This window comes from Acanthopagrus latus, chromosome 1 (assembly GCF_904848185.1).
Source record: "Acanthopagrus latus isolate v.2019 chromosome 1, fAcaLat1.1, whole genome shotgun sequence".
NCBI lineage: Eukaryota > Metazoa > Chordata > Actinopteri > Spariformes > Sparidae > Acanthopagrus > Acanthopagrus latus.
Genome location: NC_051039.1, coordinates 1,939,847 through 1,964,153, shown reverse-complemented (window position 1 = coordinate 1,964,153; position 24,307 = coordinate 1,939,847). Strand labels below are relative to the sequence as shown.

The 24,307-nt window shown below is 42.9% G+C and overlaps 2 protein-coding genes across 3 annotated transcripts; both read left to right on the top strand.

The window, feature by feature from the left end:
* The first annotated feature begins 47 nt into the window (after positions 1-47).
* Positions 48-6,294, top strand: fam161a (FAM161 centrosomal protein A). The gene is made up of 7 exons (XM_037101204.1): positions 48-359; positions 2,316-2,581; positions 2,931-4,148; positions 4,467-4,634; positions 4,712-4,811; positions 4,961-5,100; positions 5,541-6,294. The coding sequence occupies exons 1-7, from the start codon at positions 204-206 to the stop codon at positions 5,824-5,826; spliced, it is 2,334 nt and encodes a 777-aa protein (XP_036957099.1). The 5' UTR covers positions 48-203; the 3' UTR covers positions 5,827-6,294.
* A 1,204-nt stretch (positions 6,295-7,498) lies between these two features.
* xpo1a (exportin 1 (CRM1 homolog, yeast) a) lies at positions 7,499-22,841 on the top strand. Of its 2 annotated transcripts, none has more exons than XM_037101182.1 (25): positions 7,499-8,136; positions 9,316-9,479; positions 9,802-9,903; positions 10,696-10,768; positions 10,851-10,912; positions 11,000-11,044; positions 11,136-11,317; positions 11,459-11,507; positions 11,592-11,711; positions 12,313-12,441; positions 14,274-14,432; positions 15,134-15,316; positions 15,554-15,692; positions 16,911-17,092; positions 17,249-17,405; positions 17,628-17,791; positions 17,881-18,015; positions 18,114-18,297; positions 18,480-18,586; positions 19,193-19,387; positions 19,480-19,648; positions 20,048-20,182; positions 20,292-20,451; positions 21,021-21,117; positions 21,925-22,071. In XM_037101182.1, exons 2-25 carry the CDS (start codon positions 9,354-9,356, stop codon positions 22,069-22,071), a joined length of 3,201 nt encoding a protein of 1,066 aa, XP_036957077.1. In that variant the 5' UTR covers positions 7,499-8,136; positions 9,316-9,353. The 2 variants fall into 2 exon arrangements, with proteins under 2 accessions (XP_036957077.1, XP_036957087.1); XM_037101192.1 differs by having other exon boundaries at positions 7,500-8,136; positions 9,347-9,479; positions 21,925-22,841.
* The last annotated feature ends 1,466 nt before the right edge of the window (positions 22,842-24,307 follow it).

Sequence of the window (24,307 nt, the reverse complement as noted above, 5' to 3'; positions counted from 1 at the left end):
TTTTTTACTTCCTGATCCTTACGTCACTTCCTTCCCAACCAAGCTCCGCTCCGTTGCTAAGGAGCCCACCTGCTGCCTGGATACCGGCTCAGTTTTCAGCACGCGGACAGCGACTCGTCCTGAGCTCTGCAGTCGACTGGTCACTAAAAACCTCTTTTTATCACTTTAACTTACCTCAAAACTGGAACTAACATCAGGAAAACATGGCGAATTCCCACCGGACGAACGTGATGGTCACCTCGTGTTTAAAAACGCCGGTTGACCCGCACACCAAAGCCCCGTTAGCCTCCTACGAGCGGGAGAGAGTGCTGCCGTACACGGCTGCGGGTCAGATGGACAACCGGGACTACGAGAAGGAGGTGAAGACAATAAAAAACACATTATTGTTACAAGCTAACTGAGATAAAGCTGTTATAACATTACATTATAGTTTTAGACACTGTGGAAAAATGACTCTGAAGACTCATTTTACTGACAAGTTCTAACTAAAAGCATGTTAGCTTAGCTTCAAAATAGTTTTAGGTGTCAGATATCATGAAAACAAACTATTTAAATTCTTCCTATCATTTAAATAATGGTAATTTAAAAAAAAAAAAAAACCCTCACTGTTCTCATACAGTAAGGGAATTACCACGTCAAGGAAACGTCAACTTAAGCTAATACAATCCCATTGTCTTCTAAAGTAAGTCTATTACTGTATTTAGGCCACATGTACCTGAATGGTTAATGCAAAACATTTTAATTTGTATTACAATTAGAATTATCCCTTCAAATACCAGAGGAAACACAATTATTCAGGTAATTTTACTTTTAATTTCACCTCTCTGTCACATCACTGATGCTGTCAAATAAATCATAACCAGTGACTTTTAATCATCACGAGGGAAAAATAGTTTAAAAGTGTGTTATGCTTCACTTTACATTTGCTTATCTAAAAAAAAAAAAAATCACAATACTGCCTTTGGATTAATGTGTTTTCCTCTCCATATAACAATCTTGACTTAACAGAGCTGTAAATATTTAAATTATACCAATTCAACTTTACTTAGTGGAATGAAACAGTCACAATCTCTGATCATGAACTGTTAACAGGCTGTTGACTGTGTGGCGACGGGATTTGACCTGTATAATTTGTTGACCAGACTATTTTTGGATTTCCGTCTTGACTAGATTACCAGACGACAACGTTCAGTTTTTAATCCCAGACACTTAATTATCCTTTTGGACGACAACACTGCTGACGTCCCTGCAGCACTTGTTCCATTTCAGTGACGATCATGACACCTCATGATGATCTGAGCAGCGGTAGAGCCAGACATCTGATGCTGGCTGTGTGTCGGTTGAGCTCTTTTCTTGATAATCTGCCCTTTGTGCTCCACCATATGGCCCCCGTCGCTCCTGCAGCAGGATAATAAGCTTAGCCCTGGAGGAGCCTGAGTGCCGCTGAGGAGGGCTGCTCTGCTGCAGGAGGTCTGGTGGTTAAAACAACGTCCTGCAGCCAGGACAAAATAAAACCAACTCACAGCTTCAAAACAAGCATATTAGGTCACACTTTTAGAGTCCGGACGATATATCGGTTGGCCAATTGAATTGACCGATATTATCTCACTACATATTATTGGTATTGGTGTATATGTTGGCTGAAAACTTGTTTTTTAGAGATTATGATGCAGAAAGGACTGATCTGGGTATTTTATATGTATTAAATTCAAAGTAAAGTTAACTGTTGCAGAACAATTGTGTTATTTCTGGAAAACAAAGTTTATTGTTTAAGATTTGATAATCACATAGATCGATGTTGGGAATAAAAACATGTATTATCCAGCCTTTATTTATTTCACCTCAAGTTTAATTATATCCTGTTGTTTTGCTGATGAAGCCAAACTTGTCACAAGTCCACTGCTGCAGTATGTTGCTGAATTGAAAAATTCACCTAAAAAAATTAAATTCAGTCTTCATCTCGTCCCTCCATGCTGATGGAAAGTCAGGTGAAGTGTTTTAGTCCACAAAACATTTCTGGAGCTTCACAGTTAAAGAGGGCTGCAGCATTCTGCAAAACAACTGAAGTGGTTGGATACTTGATTTAAAATGTAAAAAAACAACTGAATAAATATAAACATTTCTTCTCTGGAAGCGCCAAGATTGCTGATTTATTTGAAAAGACTGTATTTACATCCTCAACACACAGTTTTGTGGACTAGATATTGTCTGAATTATTTTTTTGGTGAACTTTTCCTTTAAGATTTAGATGAATGAATACATGAAAATGAGCACTGACTGCTGCATGAGCTTTATGTGACTGTCAACCGTTTCAGCTGGAGTATGAGGACTCGGGCTCTGACTTCTGTGATGAGGAGTGTCTGGGGAAGGGCGGCCCTCTCATGATGACTGACCACAGAGCAGCAGCAGAACACCACGACCTGACCGGAATCTTCTTCTCCAACGAGGAGTACTACTGCAAGCTGGAGGAGCTGAAGAAGGCCCACCTCCGCACCATGACTGAGCTGGAGAGCATGTACCGACGAAAGCTGCGGCTCAAGTCCATGGAGCCTCTGGACATGAACCTGGAGACGGGACACAGGTGGGTGGAGTCAAGATTACATAAGGGAAGTTTGTATTTGGAGATATCTATCTTTTAGTGCTGTCACAATACTGGAATTTCTGATTTGAATAGAACAGCTTAAAATATCGCACATTTTCACTGCAGAATACTGCAGCACTGTTTTGCTGTGAAGCTCCAGAAATGTTTTGTGGGCTATTAAAATTCACCTGACTTTCATCAGCATGGGGGGAATGATTATTAGAATTTTCATTATTGCAGAATAGGCTGTTTAAGTCATTGTGATATAGTGAGTTTGAGTGGTCAGTATGTCTTCAGTGTTCAGTGCTTTTGTCATATTAACAGTCATTGATTTCTTATTTTTTATTAGGCTCCTGTGGTCAAACAGCAGCCCAGCAGCTTCACGCCGGTTGAGGAAGTCGCACTCTGCTGTTGAACTCAGGAGAGGCTCCAGACGGTCAGACTCCTCAGACGATGATGAAGCTGCCAGTAGTGATGTGGAGAAAGGCCTGCTTTTTTCTCCAAAAGAACACATCAAGAACATGTGGCAAGACTTTAAGATGTCCCCTCACCATCGTCGGCTGTCTTCTTCCTCGTTGAACAGCCTGCCAGCAGACCCGAAGAGACGAATGGAAAAGAAGAAGAGGCAAGGGGATAAAGATAGAGAGCAGGAGCACTGGAAACACAGAGTGACGGTTCCCAAACCTTTCCAGATGATGCTGCGTGAGGACGAGAGACGAAAGCGTGGAATAAAGACGCGTTCAGAGATCGAACTGGAGAACGCTGATCTGCGACGGCAGCTGGAAGAACTGACAGAGTGCCAGAGGAAGTTCCGTGCCAGCCCGGTACCAGCTCATGTTCACCTCCCACTTTATGAGGAGCTGCAGGAACGGAATGAGGAACGACAGCGAAGAATGAGAGAGCAAGAAGATCAGCGTCTTCGAACCATCCAGAAGCCCTTCAGCTTCCTGGAGAGGGAGCGACTGAAGAAGGAGCAGAAACAGCAGAATCACCTAAAACCATCCGACAAGGAGACAGTGAAACCCTTCAGGGCCAAGCCTGTGCCCAAGGCTGTGTACGCAGCAGCATCAGGGGAGCAGATGAAGGAGGAGCAGCTGTATCGCTCTATTAAGATACAGATGAGAGCTCAGGAGATGCTCTGCAGCGCTTCCATGCCTCCCAGCATGCTGGCACGAAGACTCAGTGATCGCAAGAAGACCAAAGACGGCAGTGCTGCAGCTGGAGGAGACAACTTCTCCCACAAGCCCCAAATCAACAAAGAGGTACCTGACTTTGATGCAAGTTATCGACGCTTCAAGAAACACCTGGAGAAGCACAAAGATGTGAAGCCCACAACTGCATGTGAACCCTTTCAACTTAAGACCTCACAGATCTCTTCACACCGTGAACGCATCCTGGCCGACATCGAGAAGGAGCAGGGCAGCCCTCGGATGATGCGTTGGCCCTACATCAGCTCCGGGCCGTCTCGGACGCCGAACTCAAGTCTCTGTTCATCCCTCTCGGGCAGCCTGGAGCTCCTGCCTGCCAAAGTCACAGATGCCACCAAGAAGCGCCATGAGGCCGTGAGGTACCATCTCAGCACTCCAAAGGCTTCCACCATTTTAGTTGAGATAGAGACAGCCTCAGAACGCACTTGTCCCGTGTAGACATCGAGTCCTCAGCAGTTGCCGTCTGTGTTTGAAATCCTCAAAGGCTGAATTTTTGTCGAACTCCTTTTCCCAACATCCCTGCAGTGTGCGTGCAGCCCAGCAAGACCCTCCTAATCAGTTTCTACACCCCATAGCTGATTGTTGCTCCTATCCTCAATTTCCTGCCCCGGCTCTCCTGAAGTCCCCATCCCATCCAAACCTCCCTGCATCTGTGACCAGATTGTCTCCCTGAGTAGAAAGGCGCTGGAGCAGAGGAAGAAGGCTGAGGAGGAGGAGGAGCGGTGGAAGGAAAGGCAGAAGCAGAGGGAGAAGAAGCTGCAGAAGGTGGTGTCGAAACGTGCCCAGGCCAACGACCCCCACCTGGCTCTCTCACAGATGCAGCAAACCAAACTCAAAGAATTCAGGTAGCCTGACAGCAACATGACTGCCGCATGAGCTGTTAAATGGAGTAGGATGACCCATAATTCTGTGTTCTCTGCAGGAAACAAGAGGTCCAGCGCAGGAGGGAGTACCAGCAGGAGATTAAAGAAATGCAGAGGAGGGTGAAGGGGAGGCCACTGCTGTTGGAGCAGGTTGCACAGGTGAGCATCACACCTAATCTCAGAGTGCAGTATTTTATTACCACAAGCGTTCAGGATTCATGAGTATCAGAGACGGATGAAATCTAACAATGTAAATGTGTTATTTTAGCTTTGATTGACATATTATTGTTGACACTAACTTTCTGCAGAGGAATGCCAAGCAGGCAGCGGAGAAGCGCTACACAGACGCCCTGCATGGGTGTGATCTGACTGATGAGTTTATCAGCAGCAAGGCGGCCAAATCAGTATCTGCCCGCAAAGCTTCTCCTTCCAGTGACAGCAAACAGAGGTAAGACTGTGACATCATTGTGGTTCCTGTTAGCCTGTGTCCACATATCTTTTTTTGGGCATCTTGGGGTTTGTGCACCAAGAGAAAAGATGCTGCTTGTGCATCTTTTCTATACGACAACAATATCTTGTGAACCGTCACCGTGTGATCGACACCGCCCCTTTGTGGTTTACCATCTGTTTGTTTTTTATTTGACATCAAGACATCCGAGTAAGGAGGATGTTTGCACATGACCTGATCCATACGAGACAGAAATGTGGGCAATATTATCACATAGATCAGGAAAAAGATAAAGAGCCTCGGTGACGTTACCAGAAAAGGAAGTTGTTTGTTTAAGTTGTGTGATTATTATGAATATCAGTTTGGACATGCTGTATTTAAGGCCTGATCATACATTTGACTCTCTGATCAGCAGCTGATTATGTTCTTCTGTGTGTTAGTGACCAAGAGCCAGACATGGGATATGAAGCTGTCCACTACAGAAAGGTCTTCCTGGATGATGAGGACATGGAAGTAGATCCAAACAAGACAGAAGGAGGGAGTGACGGGGCGTCATCAAACCACCACGATGGAGACGACAACAGCAGTCACCAGTCAGATCAGGATGATAACGGAGACGATCGGCACGGTTCAGATGAAAGTTACCACTACTCAGACGATCATGAGCATTACTCAGAGGACAGCGAGCACGATGCCGACACCATACAGCAGGAAGCAGGAGACTGATGTCATCAGATGTGACGATGTGATTGGCCTGGAGCAATGCCCAAAAACTCTGATGGAGAGAACTGAACACATGAAGTGAAAAGAAACACTGAAAAAGAAGATGTCGTATTGTATTGTACATTTTTGTGCACATAAACATGGAAAGTTTTGTGATGAAACTGTGTCTGAAATCACTTCCTTGTTAACTTGATCACTGTTCCCACTCATTCCATTACTCCGTAGTGAGCAGTTCATTAAGTTAAGTTTTGGATGCATATTATTTTCCATAACTGTGACTTACACATTTGTTCAATACGTAGCACTGCATCATGGGATTTCCAGCATGCGTGTCTGACGTAGCCATAGTCCATTCTGAGTAGTGCACAGGTATTACTAATAAAGGGTCCCAGGTAGCCATCACAGCAATAGTGTGTCCAAAAATCATCCTACATATTAATTTTATGCCAGATTAAATCCATATTGACCTTCCTTATATACTGTTTGTGTTTATTGGTTTGATTGCTGTTTGGTTCAACTTGAACGTGATTAATTTTAGTGTGTTTAAAAGATTTAGGACATGCTGCAGAACTTTGAAAGAAAAGCAGCTGAGTGGAATTTGGTCATTGGTCATCATTCATTTTATTAGTTACCACTCTGCTTTTCCAACTGTGACAAATGAAATGTAAAGGCCTAATTTCTCTACTCTGACAGTTATAAAAACAAATACACACTAAGCTCTGTTGTTGTCATACAGGCACAATCCAGCTTTAATAATGTTTCTGTAATGTTTATGGATTTCAGTTGTTGGTTTTGGGACATATACACTCAGGCCTAGTCCACATGTACACTTTTTTTCCCACTGGTTTAAAAAAAAAAAAATTCTGTCCACATAAAAAAGCAGATGCAGACTTGGCCAATCAAAAGCCTGAAGTCATTACCAGAACAGGCAGAACAACAGTGGCGCCTGCAGAGGGAGAATCATATGTGTGGAGAGGAGTTACTCTTCAGTGCCACATCTGAATATAAAGTGAATAAAATCCAAGAAAATGTGGACTCGGAGTCTTGCCAATTAAAGTACAACAATATCGTAGCTCTTTTCCTCGAGCAGTTCCCTTTCGGAGACATCCCCGGACAAAAGAAGACGAGCAGGTTTCCTGTCTACAAGTAAACAATGAAAACAGCGTTTCTGGATATCTTCAGCTGGACGGGAGTTTTCCAAAAGCTCAGTTTTCAGAAACCTGAAACTCAGTTCACGTGTGTACAGAAGGCTAGAACATATTATAAAGCTCTGTTTTAAGAATGACCTGTGTACGTGTGTACAGGGACTTATATATTGTCAAATGTCATATATGACCTCAGACATGTACAAATATCTATTGCTATATGAAATATGCATTGCTATTTTAGCCATCATGAACTTGTTTATGTGACATTGAACCATTTACAATAAAATCACCCATCTTAAGGAAACAACTAATTTGATTCATTATGAATCTTATATTTATTGTTGTTGGAGGCCTGTGTGTTGATGTCCATGTTTCCTCTCATCAGAGGTCAAACTGGAAGCAGACAGAAGGAGGGAGGCTGAGCCAGATTGACAGCTCCACCCAGCCTATGACACTCTATGACGACTGCACCAACGCAACCAATCAGATGCTGGATGGGCGGGTACATAGTCCAAATTTTACGCGGCGCGCGGCGGGCCGAAACACCGAGAATGAATATCCCGGTCTCAACCGGTTTCAACCGGTCCGTGGTTGGAAGCATGAGCTTAGAGGAAGAGCACACTTGCACGCATTAAAACATCTCTGCTCTCCAACAGTGTGTGCGAATAGAATCAGAAATAAAAACGAGACTCTTTCACTTCGTGATTATGACCCGGAATACCGCTCTAAGTGTGACTCCGTGAATCTGTGTTATTAGCTTAGCTTACATTAGCAGGCAGACTTGAACCATCATTGACTTTTCCATTAGCACGCTAAGTTGCTATTAGCCTGGTGGGAGTCGGCTGTAATTACTGAAAGAAGAGAGATATGTTTCAGACTGTTTGAAGACAAGAACTAACAGGTTGTGCTTAGTTGCGGAAAGCTTTTTATACATCGCTGAGGGTCGTTAGGCTTCCACTGTAACGGCTTTTTTTAAATTACCGCTGCTGGTGTCATCCAGGAAAGCTAACATTAGCTTTCGGCTACCGAAGGTTAGGAGCAGTGTAAGCCTGTGCCATGAGATAACGTCGCACAGTCGCTAGAGAAGATTCACACTCCGGACTTCAACTACAAGTTACACCAGCTAACCACTACTTGTTTTCGAGGAGCGGACCAGACACACCAGGTAAGTTTAGCCCGATCAACAGTAACCTAACTCACCCATCGTGGGCTAACGTTAGCATCCGTCAGTTTCAAAAGTAATGTGGTGTTTTAGCCGGGTGGCTAACTAACGGTTACACAAACTGAACATGGCACAGCGAAGTGTAACCGCGGGGGGCTTGTGTCTCCTCGATCTGCTTTCTGAGATTACTTTAGAATATTGGCTGATCTCAATAGTCACAAAACAGGTCTATGAGTCGGGTTGTGGTGAATGCAGCACTTAAGGCACCAGGCAGCCAGGTGGGGGCGTTGTTTCATGTTGGACGGGTTATGATTGGGTTCAATGGGTGTCAGAATTGGACCACGAGGGCTGAGTGAAGCTCCGGGCTGGCTGCTGCTGAGACTCATTTAGATGAATAAGAATAAATAGTTTCAAACTAACAGCCACAAAACGTGAAATGAAGACAAAGCATGCTCCCCTCTGCTGTGGATTAAGAAAAACTCAAAATAATGCATCCGTCGTACTTTAAATGTGATTAATACTTAACCCCTCTATCCTCCAAGCTCCTACTATGGACTGAATGACTTAAATATCCAAATTACAACAGATGACCGGACCAGCATGTGTGAAACAAAACACACCACTGCAAATTCAAGAACAGGGAGGAAGTTTGGGTGGAAAGATGTAACCCGTTATTTCATTATACCTGAAATAAATAATGAACCAAGTGTTGGACAATATGTGGAAATAAAGAGGCGATTCACATTGTGAATGTCATAAGATACGATTCTTTTGTGAAAACGTGCATGTTATAATCAAGAACATTCCTGGTTATGTCATACCTAAGGAATGTTAGGTTATGTACCCTGGAAGGATAAATGATTATGTCACTGGTAGCCATCGACAGTAAAAAGGCAATAACATATTATTGAGCAGTGAGATGAGTGAACATGCTTTTGCCAGTAAATGGATGATTAATCACACAGTGAGTAATTGCTGTATTCATCTTAAGATAATGGACTTGTACAATCCCTTCTTAGATAATGGGCACTTGTAAACATTGCTATTTTTATTTGTGTTCATTCTTTTTTCTAAGTTATTTAACTTTCTTTCATTGTTCATATCCTTCTGGTTAAAATTCAAACAAAAGTTAAACATACTACGCTGTAATCTTCACCTGCATATGTGTATTTAATGTTTCAGCAGCCTCTCTGGTTCTCTCCCCTCCCCTCAGAAGCTCTATGCCAGCAGAAATGACGATGTTGGCGGATCACCCAGCCAGACAGCTGCTGGACTTCAGTCAGAAATTGGACATCAACCTGTTGGACAATGTTGTCAACTCCATGTACCACGACATTGGATCCCAGGTGAGTTCTCAGTCCCTTCCATTGGTTGGATGTATTTTCTTCAGGAATAAAAACTCATTTTAACTATGCAGCTATAATTGGTGCTCAGTAGCAATAGACTAATAATCTAACTGCAACAGACAATCAACACTTAATAATCTGAATCTGCAGACACACAAGTAACCACAGTTATTCATTACATGTAATGGAGTGGACGTATAAAGTAGCAGAGAATGGAAATACGCATGTTAAGTACCATTTTTAAAATTGATCTTAAGTACAGTACTTGAGTAAATTGTACTTATCATTACTGCAAATGTTTAACGGGGGTTCTGTGTTGTAGCAACGAGTGGCCCAGGAAGTTCTCACCAACCTGAAGGACCATCCAGATGCCTGGACGAGGGTCGACACCATCCTGGAGTTCTCTCAGAACATGAAAACTAAAGTACGTACGTGACTGTGAACTCGCATCAGCTCAGCTGCTTGTTGACAGTCGATCAGGCCAGTTTAATATTGTCTGCTGATATTAATCAGTTTATCCACATCAGGCCGAGGCTTTCAGGGCAGCAAGGTTTGAGAATTCACTCTGCTTTATATCCGCTGTAGTTATTGGATTTTCTTCAGCTAATAGAAGCTCAGTGTGTGTAGTCTGCATGATTATTTGTTCTCCTTTTTTGCTGTTGCTGTAGTGATGATATTATCCTCATGCGTCAGTGCTGTTGAAATGTTGATTTTTCTCTTAAGAGTATCTCTTGGAGTCAATTTTGTCTTTATTTGTTCAGTTGTGATGGCTTTTAATGCTTCTGCACAACATCCACAGCTCTCCCCTTTTCAAACCACAGTTTCTGCTGCCAGCCCAGTAAAATACTACAGCAAGTAACAACTCAGAAAGGCTGAAATAAACTGTTGTAACAAGAGATATTACATTACATACAACACAGTAATTTCCCATTAGATTAATGGGGGTTTTGTAGAAGGAATAGTCTGCTGCAGATTGCGTACACGCTTGTGATTAGACTACATTTACTATCTGTACATATGAAAATGCTCACACATGTTTTTTGGTGTGTATGGTCTATGTCCAGAGTTTACGGGTCATACATTTCAGGCTATACATGTACAACATCACCTGAGAAACATGCTATATTGTGGTATTATTCCTGTTGTTGATAATTAGCTCCTGATGTGAAGAATGTGTAACTCTCACAGCTCTAATTTGTCTCTACTTTTCTCTCAGTATTATGCACTGCAGATTCTGGAGACAGTCATCAAAACACGCTGGAAGATTCTCCCTCGAAATCAGTGTGAAGGTCAGTTTAATAACATTCAATAAACAGATTGGACATTTGTGGCTCTTTGCATTTTCCATTAAAAACTATTGTGTATTTTCAGGCATCAAGAAATACGTTGTTGGCTTGATCATCAAGACTTCTTCTGATCCAGCAAACATGGAGGTGAAGTGACATTGTTGTAAGATGTCTCGCTTTATAAATAAACTTTGTGCAGCTCGATACTAACGGCGCTGTTCTGTTTATTTGCAGAAGGAGGGAGTGTACATTTCCAAACTCAACATGATCCTCGTACAGGTGAACAAACATGTGATTGTTTAACACGAGCACAACTGACAGGTTGTGATGAGGCTGCTGACACAGCTCTTCTTCTCTGGACCTGATTTAGATCCTGAAGCAGGAATGGCCCAAACACTGGCCCACCTTCATCAGTGATATTGTGGGTGCGAGTCGGACCAGCGAGAGCCTCTGTCAGAACAACATGATCATCCTCAAACTGCTCAGCGAAGAGGTTTTTGACTTCTCCAGTGGCCAGATGACCCAGGTGAAGGCCAAGCACCTCAAAGACAGGTAAATGATAAAATATGATCTACTGTGATTTATTTGAAGTGAAGTGTCTCCGGCTTTGTCTCGTAAGTTGTAAGCTTAACAAAAGAAAGTGATGCTGTTTACATACAGTGTGTTTAACTGCTGCTACTCTTTGTCGTTCAGCATGTGCAACGAGTTCTCCCAAATATTCCAGCTGTGCCAGTTTGTGATGGTAAGAGAAGGTTGACATCAGCTCTCAGCATCTCCCTCTGACGCCCCCAGCTGTTCTCACATGTAACCTTCTTTATCTGTGTAGGAAAACTCCCAGAATGCCCCACTGGTCCACGCCACGCTTGAGACTCTGCTTCGCTTCCTGAACTGGATTCCTTTAGGATACATCTTTGAGACCAAGCTCATCAGCACTCTGGTCTACAAGGTAAAATCCATTCAGTCCATCAAAACTTCAGCTGGAACTTTTGTATAATCAGAATCAGATCATCTTTATTGTCTGTCAAGGTGATGAAAGTTTGGTTTTAAGGTGATTCACAAATAGATTCAAATACAAAGTAAAAACTAAACTTACCAAAACATTTGAGAAATGTGGTGCAAAGTGTAAATGTAAACAACTGCTGCTTTGACATAAAGGTATTTAGTTATGAAGAGATAAAAGGAATCAGCTTTTGGGCCCACCGAACCAAACTACTGTTCTGTGTATTATTTTATCAGCCCCAAAAATGTAGCATTGCTGAGGCTGTAAGCAGAATATCTTTGAGGTTTGACTAAATGACATCTGTCAACTGGAACTCTGGGAAAGTTGTTTGTTTCTTCCAGTTTTCAGGACATTAATTCATTTTAAACTGAAAATGAAAGTTATCTGTAGTCGCAGCCTCGTGTGTGACACTGAGTCAGTGTCGGTCTCTGAGCAGCGATGAGGGCTGAGAATCTGTGAGTTGACAGGTGATGTAATTGTAAAATGAGTAGCAGTGCTGATGCGTCTTGTTCTGTAGATTGATTGATTGTTTATGTGTGTATTTCAGTTTTTAAACGTGCCCATGTTTCGCAACGTGACGCTGAAATGTTTGACGGAGATCGCCGGCGTGAGCGTCAACCAGTACGAGGAGCAGTTTGTCAACCTGTTTACCCTCACCATGTGCCAGCTCAAACAGGTACACACACACACACACACACAATCATTTTGAGTGGTGCTCAAGTTAATTGCACTCTGTTTGATTACACACAAGCACACTAACATGTGCCCACTCTGTTATTACACACAAACACACACTTTGTTTGAACCTCCTCTGTTGCATTATTTCCTCTCTTTGACACACACACACACACACACAGACTCACACACACACACACACACACACACACACACAGTAGTAACAGTCTGGAGGCAGCAGGCTGCTGTCAGCCCGTTGTTGCACACACACAAACATTGTCAGTCGGTGTAAGCAGTTTTCTGTTTGTTCACTGTTATTACAAATAGACACAATAACACGTCTGTGGGAGGAATGAACGTGCGATTTCAACGGTTCTGACGGGACAACAGATAAAAGCTGCAGGGGGATATTCCCAAAACAAAAGGCAGAGTGGAACTTGAGTTTTGTTCAGAGAATCAGACATTCACAGCAGGTTCTGGCCCCACCGACCCTCCTCAGGCAGCTCAGCATTAAAGTGACACACTTCAGCTGATTGTCTCTACAGAATGAAGTGACACACCCACAGAGTGTTTACAGACGGCCTGACACTGAAAAATGATGAGCAGCACACAGGAACACTTACGTTTAGTCTGTAGCATGAGCTAATGTTTTCCTTGTAACAGAAGTTGTATCATCAGAATACTTTGAAAGACTGTTTACAGACGACCAGAATATCAGTTTGATCAGGCTGACACATCCTGCTCCATCAGACAGCAAAGTGAGTTAGCACGGTACAAAACATTCACCCTACAGAGGCTCCACAGGAGGAAGTGAGGAGGAGGAGGAGGGAATACAAGATGAGACAAAGTTGTGTGCAGAATATAAAGATGAAATGAAGAAGTGATTCGGCTCCTCTGAGACTCAAAAGACTCTTTCAAAATCAAACTGCAGCAACAGCAGATATTCAGATTTGGCATCTACATGCCTTCAGGCTCAGTTCAGTGTGATGTTGGTCATGTTGTAGTGTAGTTCAGTTTCACATCACAGATTCACTGTTCACTGTTTCAATATGACTCACCAAACAATTGAACTCTCTTGAAGTCTTGAATTTACAAACCCGTCACCTCTATTATCATAATCTTCATTCACCGTTTTTGTTAGAAGTTACCGAAGAACAAGTGTTTTTTTAATCTTTTATGTCAGATCTCTCAGATCAACACTAATCTCAAGGAACATACATGTATTCACTTTCTATACTACTCTCTTCTATTTTGATTCATTTTTAGTTCTTGTACTTCTATCCGACTTCTATTGTTCTAGTTTTTGCATTTACTCCTTGAAAACATTTAATTTAAAACTCTTTATTCTGAAAAACACTGTGACCCTGACCTTGGAATCCACTGGTGTTTACTGGTTGTACTTTTCTGGCACAAGTCTTTCCTTCAGGATTGATCAAATTTGATCATATCTTATCTTCTGCTAGTAAGAAGCATCATTTTATTATACATTCTGGAGTTTCTTTGATTTGCAGTTGTTTGGATCTTGGGTGTTTAAGCCCATTCATGACTTTGAAAACAAAATCCTAAAGTCAAAGTTCACTTGCTGCATTTTTTTTTTACAAAGCATTGAACCCCATCTCATGGTCCTCCTCACCAGACAGTGTTTGCAGGGTTGCTTTGTTGGTGTCAGATGGAACAGGGGATCTTGGGTGGTCACATATCTCAGTGGTTTAAAACTGCATGTATTTACAGTCAAAGCAATTTCCTCAAACAAAACACACTATGGATGCAATCATAGCAAAACAACTGAAGTCAGTATAAATAAATAAAGGCCTGTTTCGGTCATCTCGTCAGATGCTGCCTTTGAACACGAACATCAGACTGGCCTACGCCAACGGGAAGGACGACGAGCAGAACTTCATCCAGAACCTCAGCCTGTTCCTCTGCACGTTCCTCAAAGAACACGGCCAGCTCATCGAGAAGAGACCCAACCTGCGAGAGACGCTCATGGAGGTAGGATGTTCTGTTCTGTCAGTTTCAGGACAGAAAGAACATTCTCAGTAGATCATCTGGTGGGAACGTGACCCGAAATATTTGTTGGGGTCTGGTTGAGTAAACACACCTACAACTCTCAGCTGGTGGTTTTAAGTCATTTCCGTCTTTGTTTCTTGCCCTCATATCAGGGAACTGTGTTTCCTGACCCTCTCCCATTTTCCTTGGATGTGGTGTCCTGACTACACCTTCGTAATGACACATTTGGGACTAATTAAGTTGAAAGACCACCTTCCTGTGGCTGTTTGTCTTCTTGTCTAATTGTTTCAAGAGTTTCTGTAGCGGTTTGTTCAAGAAAAGACTGAGTTAGTAAACAGAGATACACAGAGAGATCGAACAATAATCTCAGACATTGTAACCGAGTCTCAGGACATCAGAGAGGAGCTCAAGCTTTTGATGTTGAAATAATGCATCATATGAATTAATACAAATATCTAATATAGCAACATGAAGTGAATTTAAAATATCCATTTTGAAAGTCGAACAGAGCAAACCAATAACAACTGTAAACCTACTTTGTATTTAACATTTCAGTTCTTAAACATCTCAAATTCAATTTTACAAAGGCAAGGACTGAAGCAGTCACCTGTGATTTAAAGTTATTATTTGTCTGTGTGGTAGAAGAATAAATCGCCTTCACCGTTCACTGTTCCCGCCCTCAGGCCCTGCACTACATGCTGCTGGTGTCAGAGGTGGAGGAGACGGAGATCTTCAAGATCTGCCTGGAGTACTGGAACCACCTGGCAGCCGAGCTCTACAGGGAGAGTCCCTTCTCAACCTCCAGCACCCCGCTGCTGTCTGACGTCCCGCCTCGCAGACACCTCTACCTGCCTGTGCTCTCCCAGGTGAGGCCAGCACACACACAGACTGTGAAGAAATGTGGAACAGTTAATGTCAGGTGCTTCTACTTCCCACTGTGGAAGAGCCGCACAGGTGTGAATTGTGTAAATAAGGATGTCAACAAACTACCCTTCATATCATACAAAGATTTAATGATTATAGATAATGTCTGTCACATTAACAGGACTGGTCAGACAGCCTAGTCACACTCTCACATTCACCTCCTCCTCCTCTTCTTGTAGGTTCGTTTGCTGATGGTGAGCCGGATGGCCAAACCAGAGGAGGTGCTGGTGGTGGAGAACGACCAGGGCGAGGTGGTCAGGGAGTTCATGAAGGACACAGACGCCATTAACCTTTACAAGAACATGAGAGAGACTCTTGGTAAGTTACAACATGTCTGTGGTGATAAAATCATGCTCCTCCTTCAGGTACATACATTTAAAAATATCACGTATTTCCTTGAACCTGAAGCTGAAGTGTTCATTTATTAGTCTCCCAGCTAAGCTTTCTTATTCCTCCGCTGACACAAATCCATCATGCTGAATTAATTTACATTGTGCCCCACTTACTGGAGTGACCTGGTTGAGGTCTCTTAATATAAATTGTCTGTTTTCACACCTTTTTAGTTTTTGTTTAGCTGAGGGAACACCCACAGTTGACTCATCATTTCCTCTGAATTGGATGCAAATTGATATCACTGAGTCAGAGGAGGAATTAATATCAATAACACTGTTTTATTATTGGCAGTAGAACACGTAAGAATCAGATCATCAAACGAGGAAGCTGTTCAAAGCCGGAAAAACGGAATTTAACCTGATACCTTGACTGGAACATTATTCTCTCAGCATTTACTGAATAATAAGATATAAATAACTGTCAAAGGAGCATTTAGAACAGAAAGCAGCGATGTGTGTTGCACCGACTAGTCTGCCTGATCCAAAGAAGAAACAATGGCATCTCTTTTGTGCCTGATTACTGCAGTAATTCCCAGTAAATAGTTCACAGTTCCTCTACTGGTTTCGTACTAAGACTCTGGACATACAGAAAAACCCTTGTGCTGTTTTTTTGGAAGTAAGCAGCATGTTGGTAGGAATTTCAGCCGTAACCAGGGCTGCCTGTCAAAAGGTTAAAATGTTAGCCAAGACGCTGAATAAAAAGCCAGTTATCTCCAACAACAACTCCTCCAACCAGCTAATTAATTACATAAAGATGTTGATGAAGATGTTAATGCTTCATCAGTCATGTAGGGCGGTTCAGCTGTCTGTGAAAGAGCGTAGCGCTGGCTGCAGGCATGCTAACATCAGCTGGGTCTCAGGCTATCAAACACAGTACACTCCTCAGCTTTTAGATATGTTTCATGTTTGACCAGGTGTTTCCTCAGGTCAGAAACTTGCTGGTCAGTTTTGTATTTTGTATTACAAATAATGCAGAAAGTTTTCTCTCTGATACTGCTGTGAAGTTGGTCTCATGCACTGAAATTTGGCATTGATGGATTTAACTTGAAAAGGTGCTCTGTAGGGTCAACATGATTCGGTCGATAACCTTTAGAATACCATATTTGGTATCCAACAATAAGCTGATCTGTCTATGTGTCTTCAGTGTATCTGACTCATCTGGATTATGCCGACACCGAACGCATCATGACAGAGAAGCTCCACAACCAGGTGAACGGCACCGAGTGGTCGTGGAGGAATCTGAACATGCTCTGCTGGGCCATCGGCTCCATCAGCGGGGCGATGCACGAGGAGGACGAGAAGAGGTTCCTGGTCACAGTCATCAAGGTGAGACGCACGGATGATTTTATATTGTGTTATATGTCTGTGTGACAGGACAGTGGTCTTTATTCCACTGACCATGTCTCCCAGTTACTGACACAGCAGTTCTTCGTGTGCTGAGCTTTTACCCACGTTGACTGATTGTGTGTGTTGTGTGCTCAGGACCTGCTCGGCTTGTGTGAGCAGAAACGAGGGAAGGACAATAAGGCCATCATAGCATCAAACATCATGTACATCGTGGGCCAGTATCCTCGCTTCCTCCGAGCCCACTGGAAGTTCCTCAAGACTGTCGTCAACAAGCTGTTTGAGTTCATGCACGGTGAGAAACTGAAGAGACCAAATCCTCCACACGGACCAGATCGAATCCCTTTCCCTGAATCCTTCTCTAAACTTTGAATTAAAACCCACAGCTGCACTCTTATAGAAACATATTGTTACATTCAGTGTGATGTGTGATGAAATAGTGTTATACTGCACGTGGATGCTGTCTGTCAGAGAGTCTCATCATGAATCTGTGTGGTTCCTCCTCTTCACCACACAGAGACCCACGACGGTGTGCAGGACATGGCATGTGACACCTTCATCAAGATCGCCCAGAAGTGCCGGCGTCATTTTGTTCAGGTTCAGGTGGGCGAGGTGATGCCTTTCATCGATGAGATCCTCAACAACATCAACACCATCATCTGCGACCTGCAGCCACAGCAGGTCAGTCCCGCCTCTGGACCTCCTGTCATCATCAACACAACTCAGAGTTTTTGATGTCATTGATGAAACTCTGCTCCTCGTCTCCGCAGGTCCACACGTTTTACGAGGCCGTTGGCTACATGATTGCCGCCTCGAACGATCAGGCCGTTCAGGAGCTGCTTATAGAGAAGTACATGCTGCTGCCTAACCAGGTGTGGGACAGCATCATCCAGCAGGCCACAAAGGTGAGGAGAGCAGGATTCCTTAATGCCTTCCAATGCTCTTATTTCATGCTTTTGTTGAAAATGTCTATTTCTACTAAATTGTGTGCACTCTGCTGCAGAACGTGGACATCCTGAAGGACGCAGAGACGGTGCGTCAGCTGGGCAGCATCCTAAAGACAAACGTCAGAGCTTGTAAAGCTGTTGGTCACCCGTTTGTGGTCCAGCTGGGGCGAATCTACCTGGACATGCTCAACGTCTACAAGTGCCTGAGTGAAAACATCTCCTCAGCTGTCCAGACCAACGGTTTGTTCCTCCTTGTGTGTGTTTGTGTTTCAGACATACTTTCAGGGACAAATTTCAGACTAAATACAAGTTACTTTGGGATGTCCTGATGGCTGGTGACAAAACCAGCGTCTAAAATTCAGAAAAAATATGCGTGTCAGTTCTTGCAGGTTTGAATAACTGTCTGTTAACATGTGTTACAGGTGAGATGGTGACCAAACAGCCTCTGATCAGGAGTATGAGGACAGTGAAGAGAGAGACACTGAAGCTGATCTCCGGCTGGGTCAGTCGCTCAAACGACCCTCAGATGGTAAGTCGCCGTGTTTTGTTTTTATTGTCCCTGGTTCGTTCTGCAATGGAAGTCTTTAAACATGTGTTTATATTTAAATCTATGTTTATAATGGCTTTTATTTTAAGCAGCGGTCCACACAAAGCATCCTCTGTGTTTAATTCAGCAACAACACAGTAAAGACCCAGTTCAGGCCAGTACAGTGAACGGAAAACTGGAGTTCTGCCCAGTTCCTTCTCAGAAACAACTGTTATGTTTATAATTAAAATCTACAGTTAGAAAAATGTTTTCAGTACCGCGACCTACACTGTAAAAGATACATGCCAACATAATTTCTGAACATATTCCGCACTAAAAAACTTTAATGGTACTTTATTTGAACCACGTTCTACAGGTTCTCATTGACGTATGCCAACTTGAGTAGATGGGTTTTTAGAAGAGTTTCACAAGTTTAAACCGCACGTGAAAGACAAATCTGAGTATTGTAAACTGATAAAATAGTTATTGTTGACCATCTAGTGAGGGTGTTTCTTCAGCCTCCATGTGATCAAAAGTAGTTACTGGGACAGTCACACAGATGAGGCTGGTGGGTCTGTCAACATGTTCATGTGTTGTTCTGTGCTCCAGGTGGGAGAGAACTTCGTGCCCCCCCTGCTGGAGGCGGTGCTCATCGACTACCAGAGGAACGTCCCGGCTGCCCGGGAGCCCGAAGTCCTCAGCACCATGGCAACCATCGTCAACAAGCTGGGAGTCCACATCACGGGAGAAATCCCCAAGATCTTTGATGCCGTCTTTGAGTGCACTTTGAACATGATCAACAAGGTCTGTCTGCAGCATTAATCACACCTGCTACCAGAGGAAACAACACAGCTGTGAAGTTACAGAGTTTAACTCCTCGTTATTTTTCCCTTCAGGACTTTGAAGAATTCCCAGAACACAGAACCCATTTCTTCTACCTCCTTCAAGCCGCCACCTCCCAGTGCTTCCCCGCCTTCCTGTCCATCGCTCCGGCCCAGTTCAAACTGATCCTGGACTCCATCATCTGGGCCTTCAAGCACACGATGAGGAACGTGGCTGACACAGGTCTGAAGTGGCATCGACTCGTCTTGTCAGATAGAGAATTCACACAAATAGAGAAACCCAGATGAGTCAGTGAATTTAAAAACTGTCAAGATAACAAGTCAGCTCCATGCTGGATTTGAGTTGATTGTGGTATTGTGAGGATCGACCGATGTGTTTTTTGCAAGGCAGCTCCACCCAAACAGATATAAGAAAAATAATAAAAGCTAATAACATCAGATTAATAATACAGTCATGAGATCATGAGAAATGGCCTGCAAGCAGTACATCTTTGAAAAGTTGCCTAAACAAAGTCTTTAACAGGCCCATGTTCAGTTTTGAAACAGAATTACATCATGGTGGACAACAGATTCAGTTTTAATTCCTGTGTTGGTCTAATGAGCTTGTCCTCGTCTCCTGCAGGTCTTCAGATCCTGTACACTCTCCTGCAGAACGTGTCTAACGAGGAGGCAGCAGCTCAGAGCTTCTACCAGACGTACTTCTGCGACATCCTACAGCACATCTTCTCTGTGGTCACGGATACCTCTCACACTGCAGGTAAGGCTAAACCGCTTTATAGGCCCAATTTTATTAGTCATTCTTGCATAAAAGTGAACTTGAAGTTCTGATTTAAACCCCTGCCTGCCTGCCCGCTTCCTGTCTACAGGTCTGACCATGCACGCCACCATCTTGGCCTACATGTTCAACCTGGTGGAGGAGGGGAAGGTCAGCGTTGCTCTGAGTGCTGCCAGTCCAGCCAACAACCAGGCGCACGTCCAGGAGTACATCGCCAACCTGCTGAAGACGGCCTTCCCCCACCTGCAAGAGTAAGTATGCTCAGCCCGTCAGGTGAACCACAGAGCGATTACATATGCTGTGTGTGGTTAAAGTCGTAATTCAGTGCTGTTTAAAGGGAGATGATTTACACAGGCTTTAAAGGAAAAATTGTATAACTGAGATATTTTCATCGCAGCCACAGCAGCTGCAGTGGACCAGAGTGAACTTATGCCATAAAAAACTTTTTGAGTGAAGGCTACAGCTGTGATCATAAACATAACCCCGAGTGTTTGTAGTCCTGACATCAGGCAGTGAGTCAGCACTGTTGAGCAAGTTCAGGAGACATCTTTCATGTTGGTTAATGCAGAAAAACTAAAGTCTGAATGTGACAGAAGGCTGACAGTCTTCTGTTGTGTTCTACTAAATGAATAACAACTTTTAATGTGGTCAGGTTTGTGTTTATTTTATGGTTCTTCTGGAAAGAATAAGACATTTCAAAATAAAGACTTAGGGCCAAGTATAACGACGAGGGACATTCAATCAACAATATTGACTTATGTTTGTGATTTTGTCGTCTTACTGCACTGCCACACTAACTGTTTATTTGTCTCGTCTTCAGTGCCCAGGTGAAGGTGTTTGTAACGGGTCTGTTCAGCCTGAATCAGGACATCCCCGCCTTCAAGGAGCACCTGAGGGACTTCCTCGTGCAGATCAAGGTGAGTGTCCAGAGGAACCAGGCCGGTTTGGATGTCATTAATAAGAAAAGCTGACCGTTGCATCCAGAGCGAAGCTATGAAAGATGCAGTATGTAAGAAATGTCCACCTGCTGAATTCATACTCCAAACAAACATGCAGCAGCAGTTTGCAAGTTAGCTCAACTAGAAGTGCAGCTAGTGGTCCAGACAGAGAGCTTGGATCCCTCAGGAGGTGTAGGTGGTGTTTACACTCCTGGCACAGGAGCTTTGGACCATCAACAGAATGAGGTTTTCATTCTCTGACCGGGGGAACCCAGTGAGGAATGCTGGTGGAAATCGACTGAAACAATTGTCATAAGTTACAATTCTTACATATTGTACCTTTTTAAGGAAGCGACAACAAAAATTAGAATCTTACTTTCCATTATTTGCTACTCTGTTTGAACGGGAGGCACCTCTTCATGATGAATCATATCACTTATTCATGTTGTGTCATTTATGTTGCTGGAGTTTGAACCTGGTGACGCTCATTTAATGTGATTTTTGGTCACTTCAGTGTTGGAACACTGCAGCTGCTGATTTCATTGATGAACTCCAGACGTTTTAGACAATATATCAAAGGAGGTGTAACATTGATTAACATCAGGCAATGTGACCGAAAGCTACAACCTGTGTCAGACCTTTAAGATTATTTGAACTTATAAGTGGAGGGATATTTTGAGCAGCACAGGTTTCCTTTTGTGGGAGAAAGTCTGTTTGTCCAGCTTGAATGTAAAGCCCGCGGCCTGGTGTGAGCGCTGCTGAGCCTCTGCTTGTGTGGTCCTACAGGAGTTTGCTGGCGAGGACACGACGGACCTGTTCCTGGAGGAGAGGGAGACGGCCCTGCGCCAAGCCCAGGAGGAGAAACACAAGCTCCAGATGTCGGTGCCCGGCATCCTCAACCCTCACGAGCTGCCGGAGGAGATGTGCGACTGAAGCAGCAGCAGCAGCAGCAGAGAACAACGTGTACAAAACAGCTCTGAAGGCGGGAAAGGTCAAGAGAGAGCAAGGACGCTTCCTGTTGATAAATTGTTTTCTTTTCAAGTGTGTTTGTGTGAGAGTGTGTGTGTGTTTGAAAAGAGAATGAGGGGCCAGAGGAAGGACCCCAGCACTCGGTTGTACGTCGACCAAATCAATGTCAATATGTAAATGAGACTCGTCCCCCTGACTCCCTCAACCCTTGTGTGGATTCATTCTTTTTTTTTTCCACCAAACTTATTTTATACAAAGATTTTTGTGTGTAACATGCCATCTTTTGTTAATTCTTTGCTAATTAAAGCTTTATGTTTGGCCATACGGTTCTTTTCCACCTGCATGACGTTGAAAGAAATCAAAGTTATTTTTAATCCCTCTTCACTCCCTCAATTCACCTCCTCCTCTTTGTTAATATGTAATATATAATGTTGAAACACTTGCAATGGTTAGCGGTCGGATTGCTCTGGTTTCAGAAGTGCCACGTGCATGGTGCAGGACGAATGTGATGCTCAAGGAGGTCGACGTGTACTTCCTTGCTTCCTTTGTTGTCTTGTTTTGGTTTGTCAGTGTGTTTATTGTTTTGTTTTTTTCTTTGACTCCGGCTCTCACGAGTCGGAGCTTCAGTTGGACCGCTCTGCATTTGGATGAGAAGGAAGGCTGTGTGCATATCATCCTGTTTGTAAAGCTGTCTTAGTACTCTGAGAATATAAAGTTGGCTATTTTTACAAAAACAGTCTGTATGACTCTGATTCTTACCACAGCCCCAAAAGATTCTGGAAAGCCTGGAAAAAACAAGGAATGTCACAGCTCGCCTTCCAGAACCTGAAGGGTTGCTCAGAATGACTCAGAGTGGAGTCTAAAAGTCTGAAACTACTTTGAAAATCTCTAATATTCTCACGTCAGCCTGGAAACAGTCGGTAAGTGAGAGTGTCAGAAGTTTAATTGGGGGTTTTCTCAACATTAAATCATAACTGGACCAAAGGTTTTTAAGGGAGCAGTGCATGAAACTGTAGAACCCTTCACAGACACTGGATCAGTTGTATCCAAAGCCTGACCACATCACAAGAAGATTAAAACATCGAACTCCGTTTACTGAGAGACAGAAACGCGACTTCATCACAGATAAATAAACAAGACTCCAGTCAGCCAGAGTCCTGACAGAGGAAGGCTGTTGTAGTGTCTGCAGAGGGCGAGCAGCAGCTTCTAAAACACTTTTCAGGACAGGGACGAAGGCTGAACACTTGAGGTTGTCTAAGAAATACCAGAATTTCACAGTGGATAACTCAGTGGATAAAAAAAAATATATATATTTATTGATTAATCTGAATAAAAGATTTATGTGAGGAGACAAACAGGAGAGAGAATGATACCACGGTGGTGGTTAGATTCAAGTCAGGGCTGCACAGGATGGAGTCCACCCCGACCGAGGAGAAGCAGCACTCAGGATAACGAACCCAAACACAAATCAAAGATTTCACAATACCTGAAGACTAAAGAAGAAGAAGAGAAGTCCTGACTGTCCTGGACTTTGCTCCACAGTCAGGGATTTACTTGGGAACAAGAAGTGACATAAAATGAGCCTGATGAAAAAAAAATTCTGCTAATGTAAAATATTCCCATCAGTATACATTTATTGTCCCACAAATGTGTATATTTGCTGCAGCAGCAAAAGGACAGTAGTACTTTTAAAAAACAATAACTATAGAGAATAATATCAAGAAAACACTTTACATATGAACACATTTAGTGTACTGAAATTGTACAAATTATTATAAATATGAGTATTTATAAAATTGTATGCAGACGTGTGCTACTGGGAGCAGTACTGGTTGTACTGTAAACTGATTATTATTTTGATGTTATGACATAAAAAGTCATAATAATCAGATTGAATTATGAAGAATGAAGAAAAAAGTAATATTCACAATATAAAAACAACATTATGAGATTTTAAAAAAATACATTTGGAAATATAAAGTCATGATTATGACACAAAAAGTCATAATGATCAGATTAAAAAGCAAAAATGGAGATAAATATAATATTCACAAGATAAAAACAACATTATTTTGAAACATAAAGTCAGAATTATGCATTCAAAAAGTTCGAAAATGTACTTTTTGTTAATTTTACATGACGTTTTGAGTATCAACGCTGATATTTTGCCTGCACTGACCTAATTAAAGTCATGTTGATT

Coding starts and splice junctions, on each gene's coding strand:
- fam161a (XM_037101204.1), top strand. CDS start 204: ATGGCGAATTCCCACCGGACGAACGTGATGGTCACCTCGTGTTTAAAA. Junction 360..2,315: donor ACCGGGACTACGAGAAGGAG/GTGAAGACAATA, acceptor CAACCGTTTCAG/CTGGAGTATGAGGACTCGGG. Junction 5,101..5,540: donor TCCAGTGACAGCAAACAGAG/GTAAGACTGTGA, acceptor TCTGTGTGTTAG/TGACCAAGAGCCAGACATGG.
- xpo1a (XM_037101192.1), top strand. CDS start 9,354: ATGCCAGCAGAAATGACGATGTTGGCGGATCACCCAGCCAGACAGCTG. Junction 10,913..10,999: donor CTGATCCAGCAAACATGGAG/GTGAAGTGACAT, acceptor GTTTATTTGCAG/AAGGAGGGAGTGTACATTTC. Junction 20,452..21,020: donor GCCTTCCCCCACCTGCAAGA/GTAAGTATGCTC, acceptor TCTCGTCTTCAG/TGCCCAGGTGAAGGTGTTTG.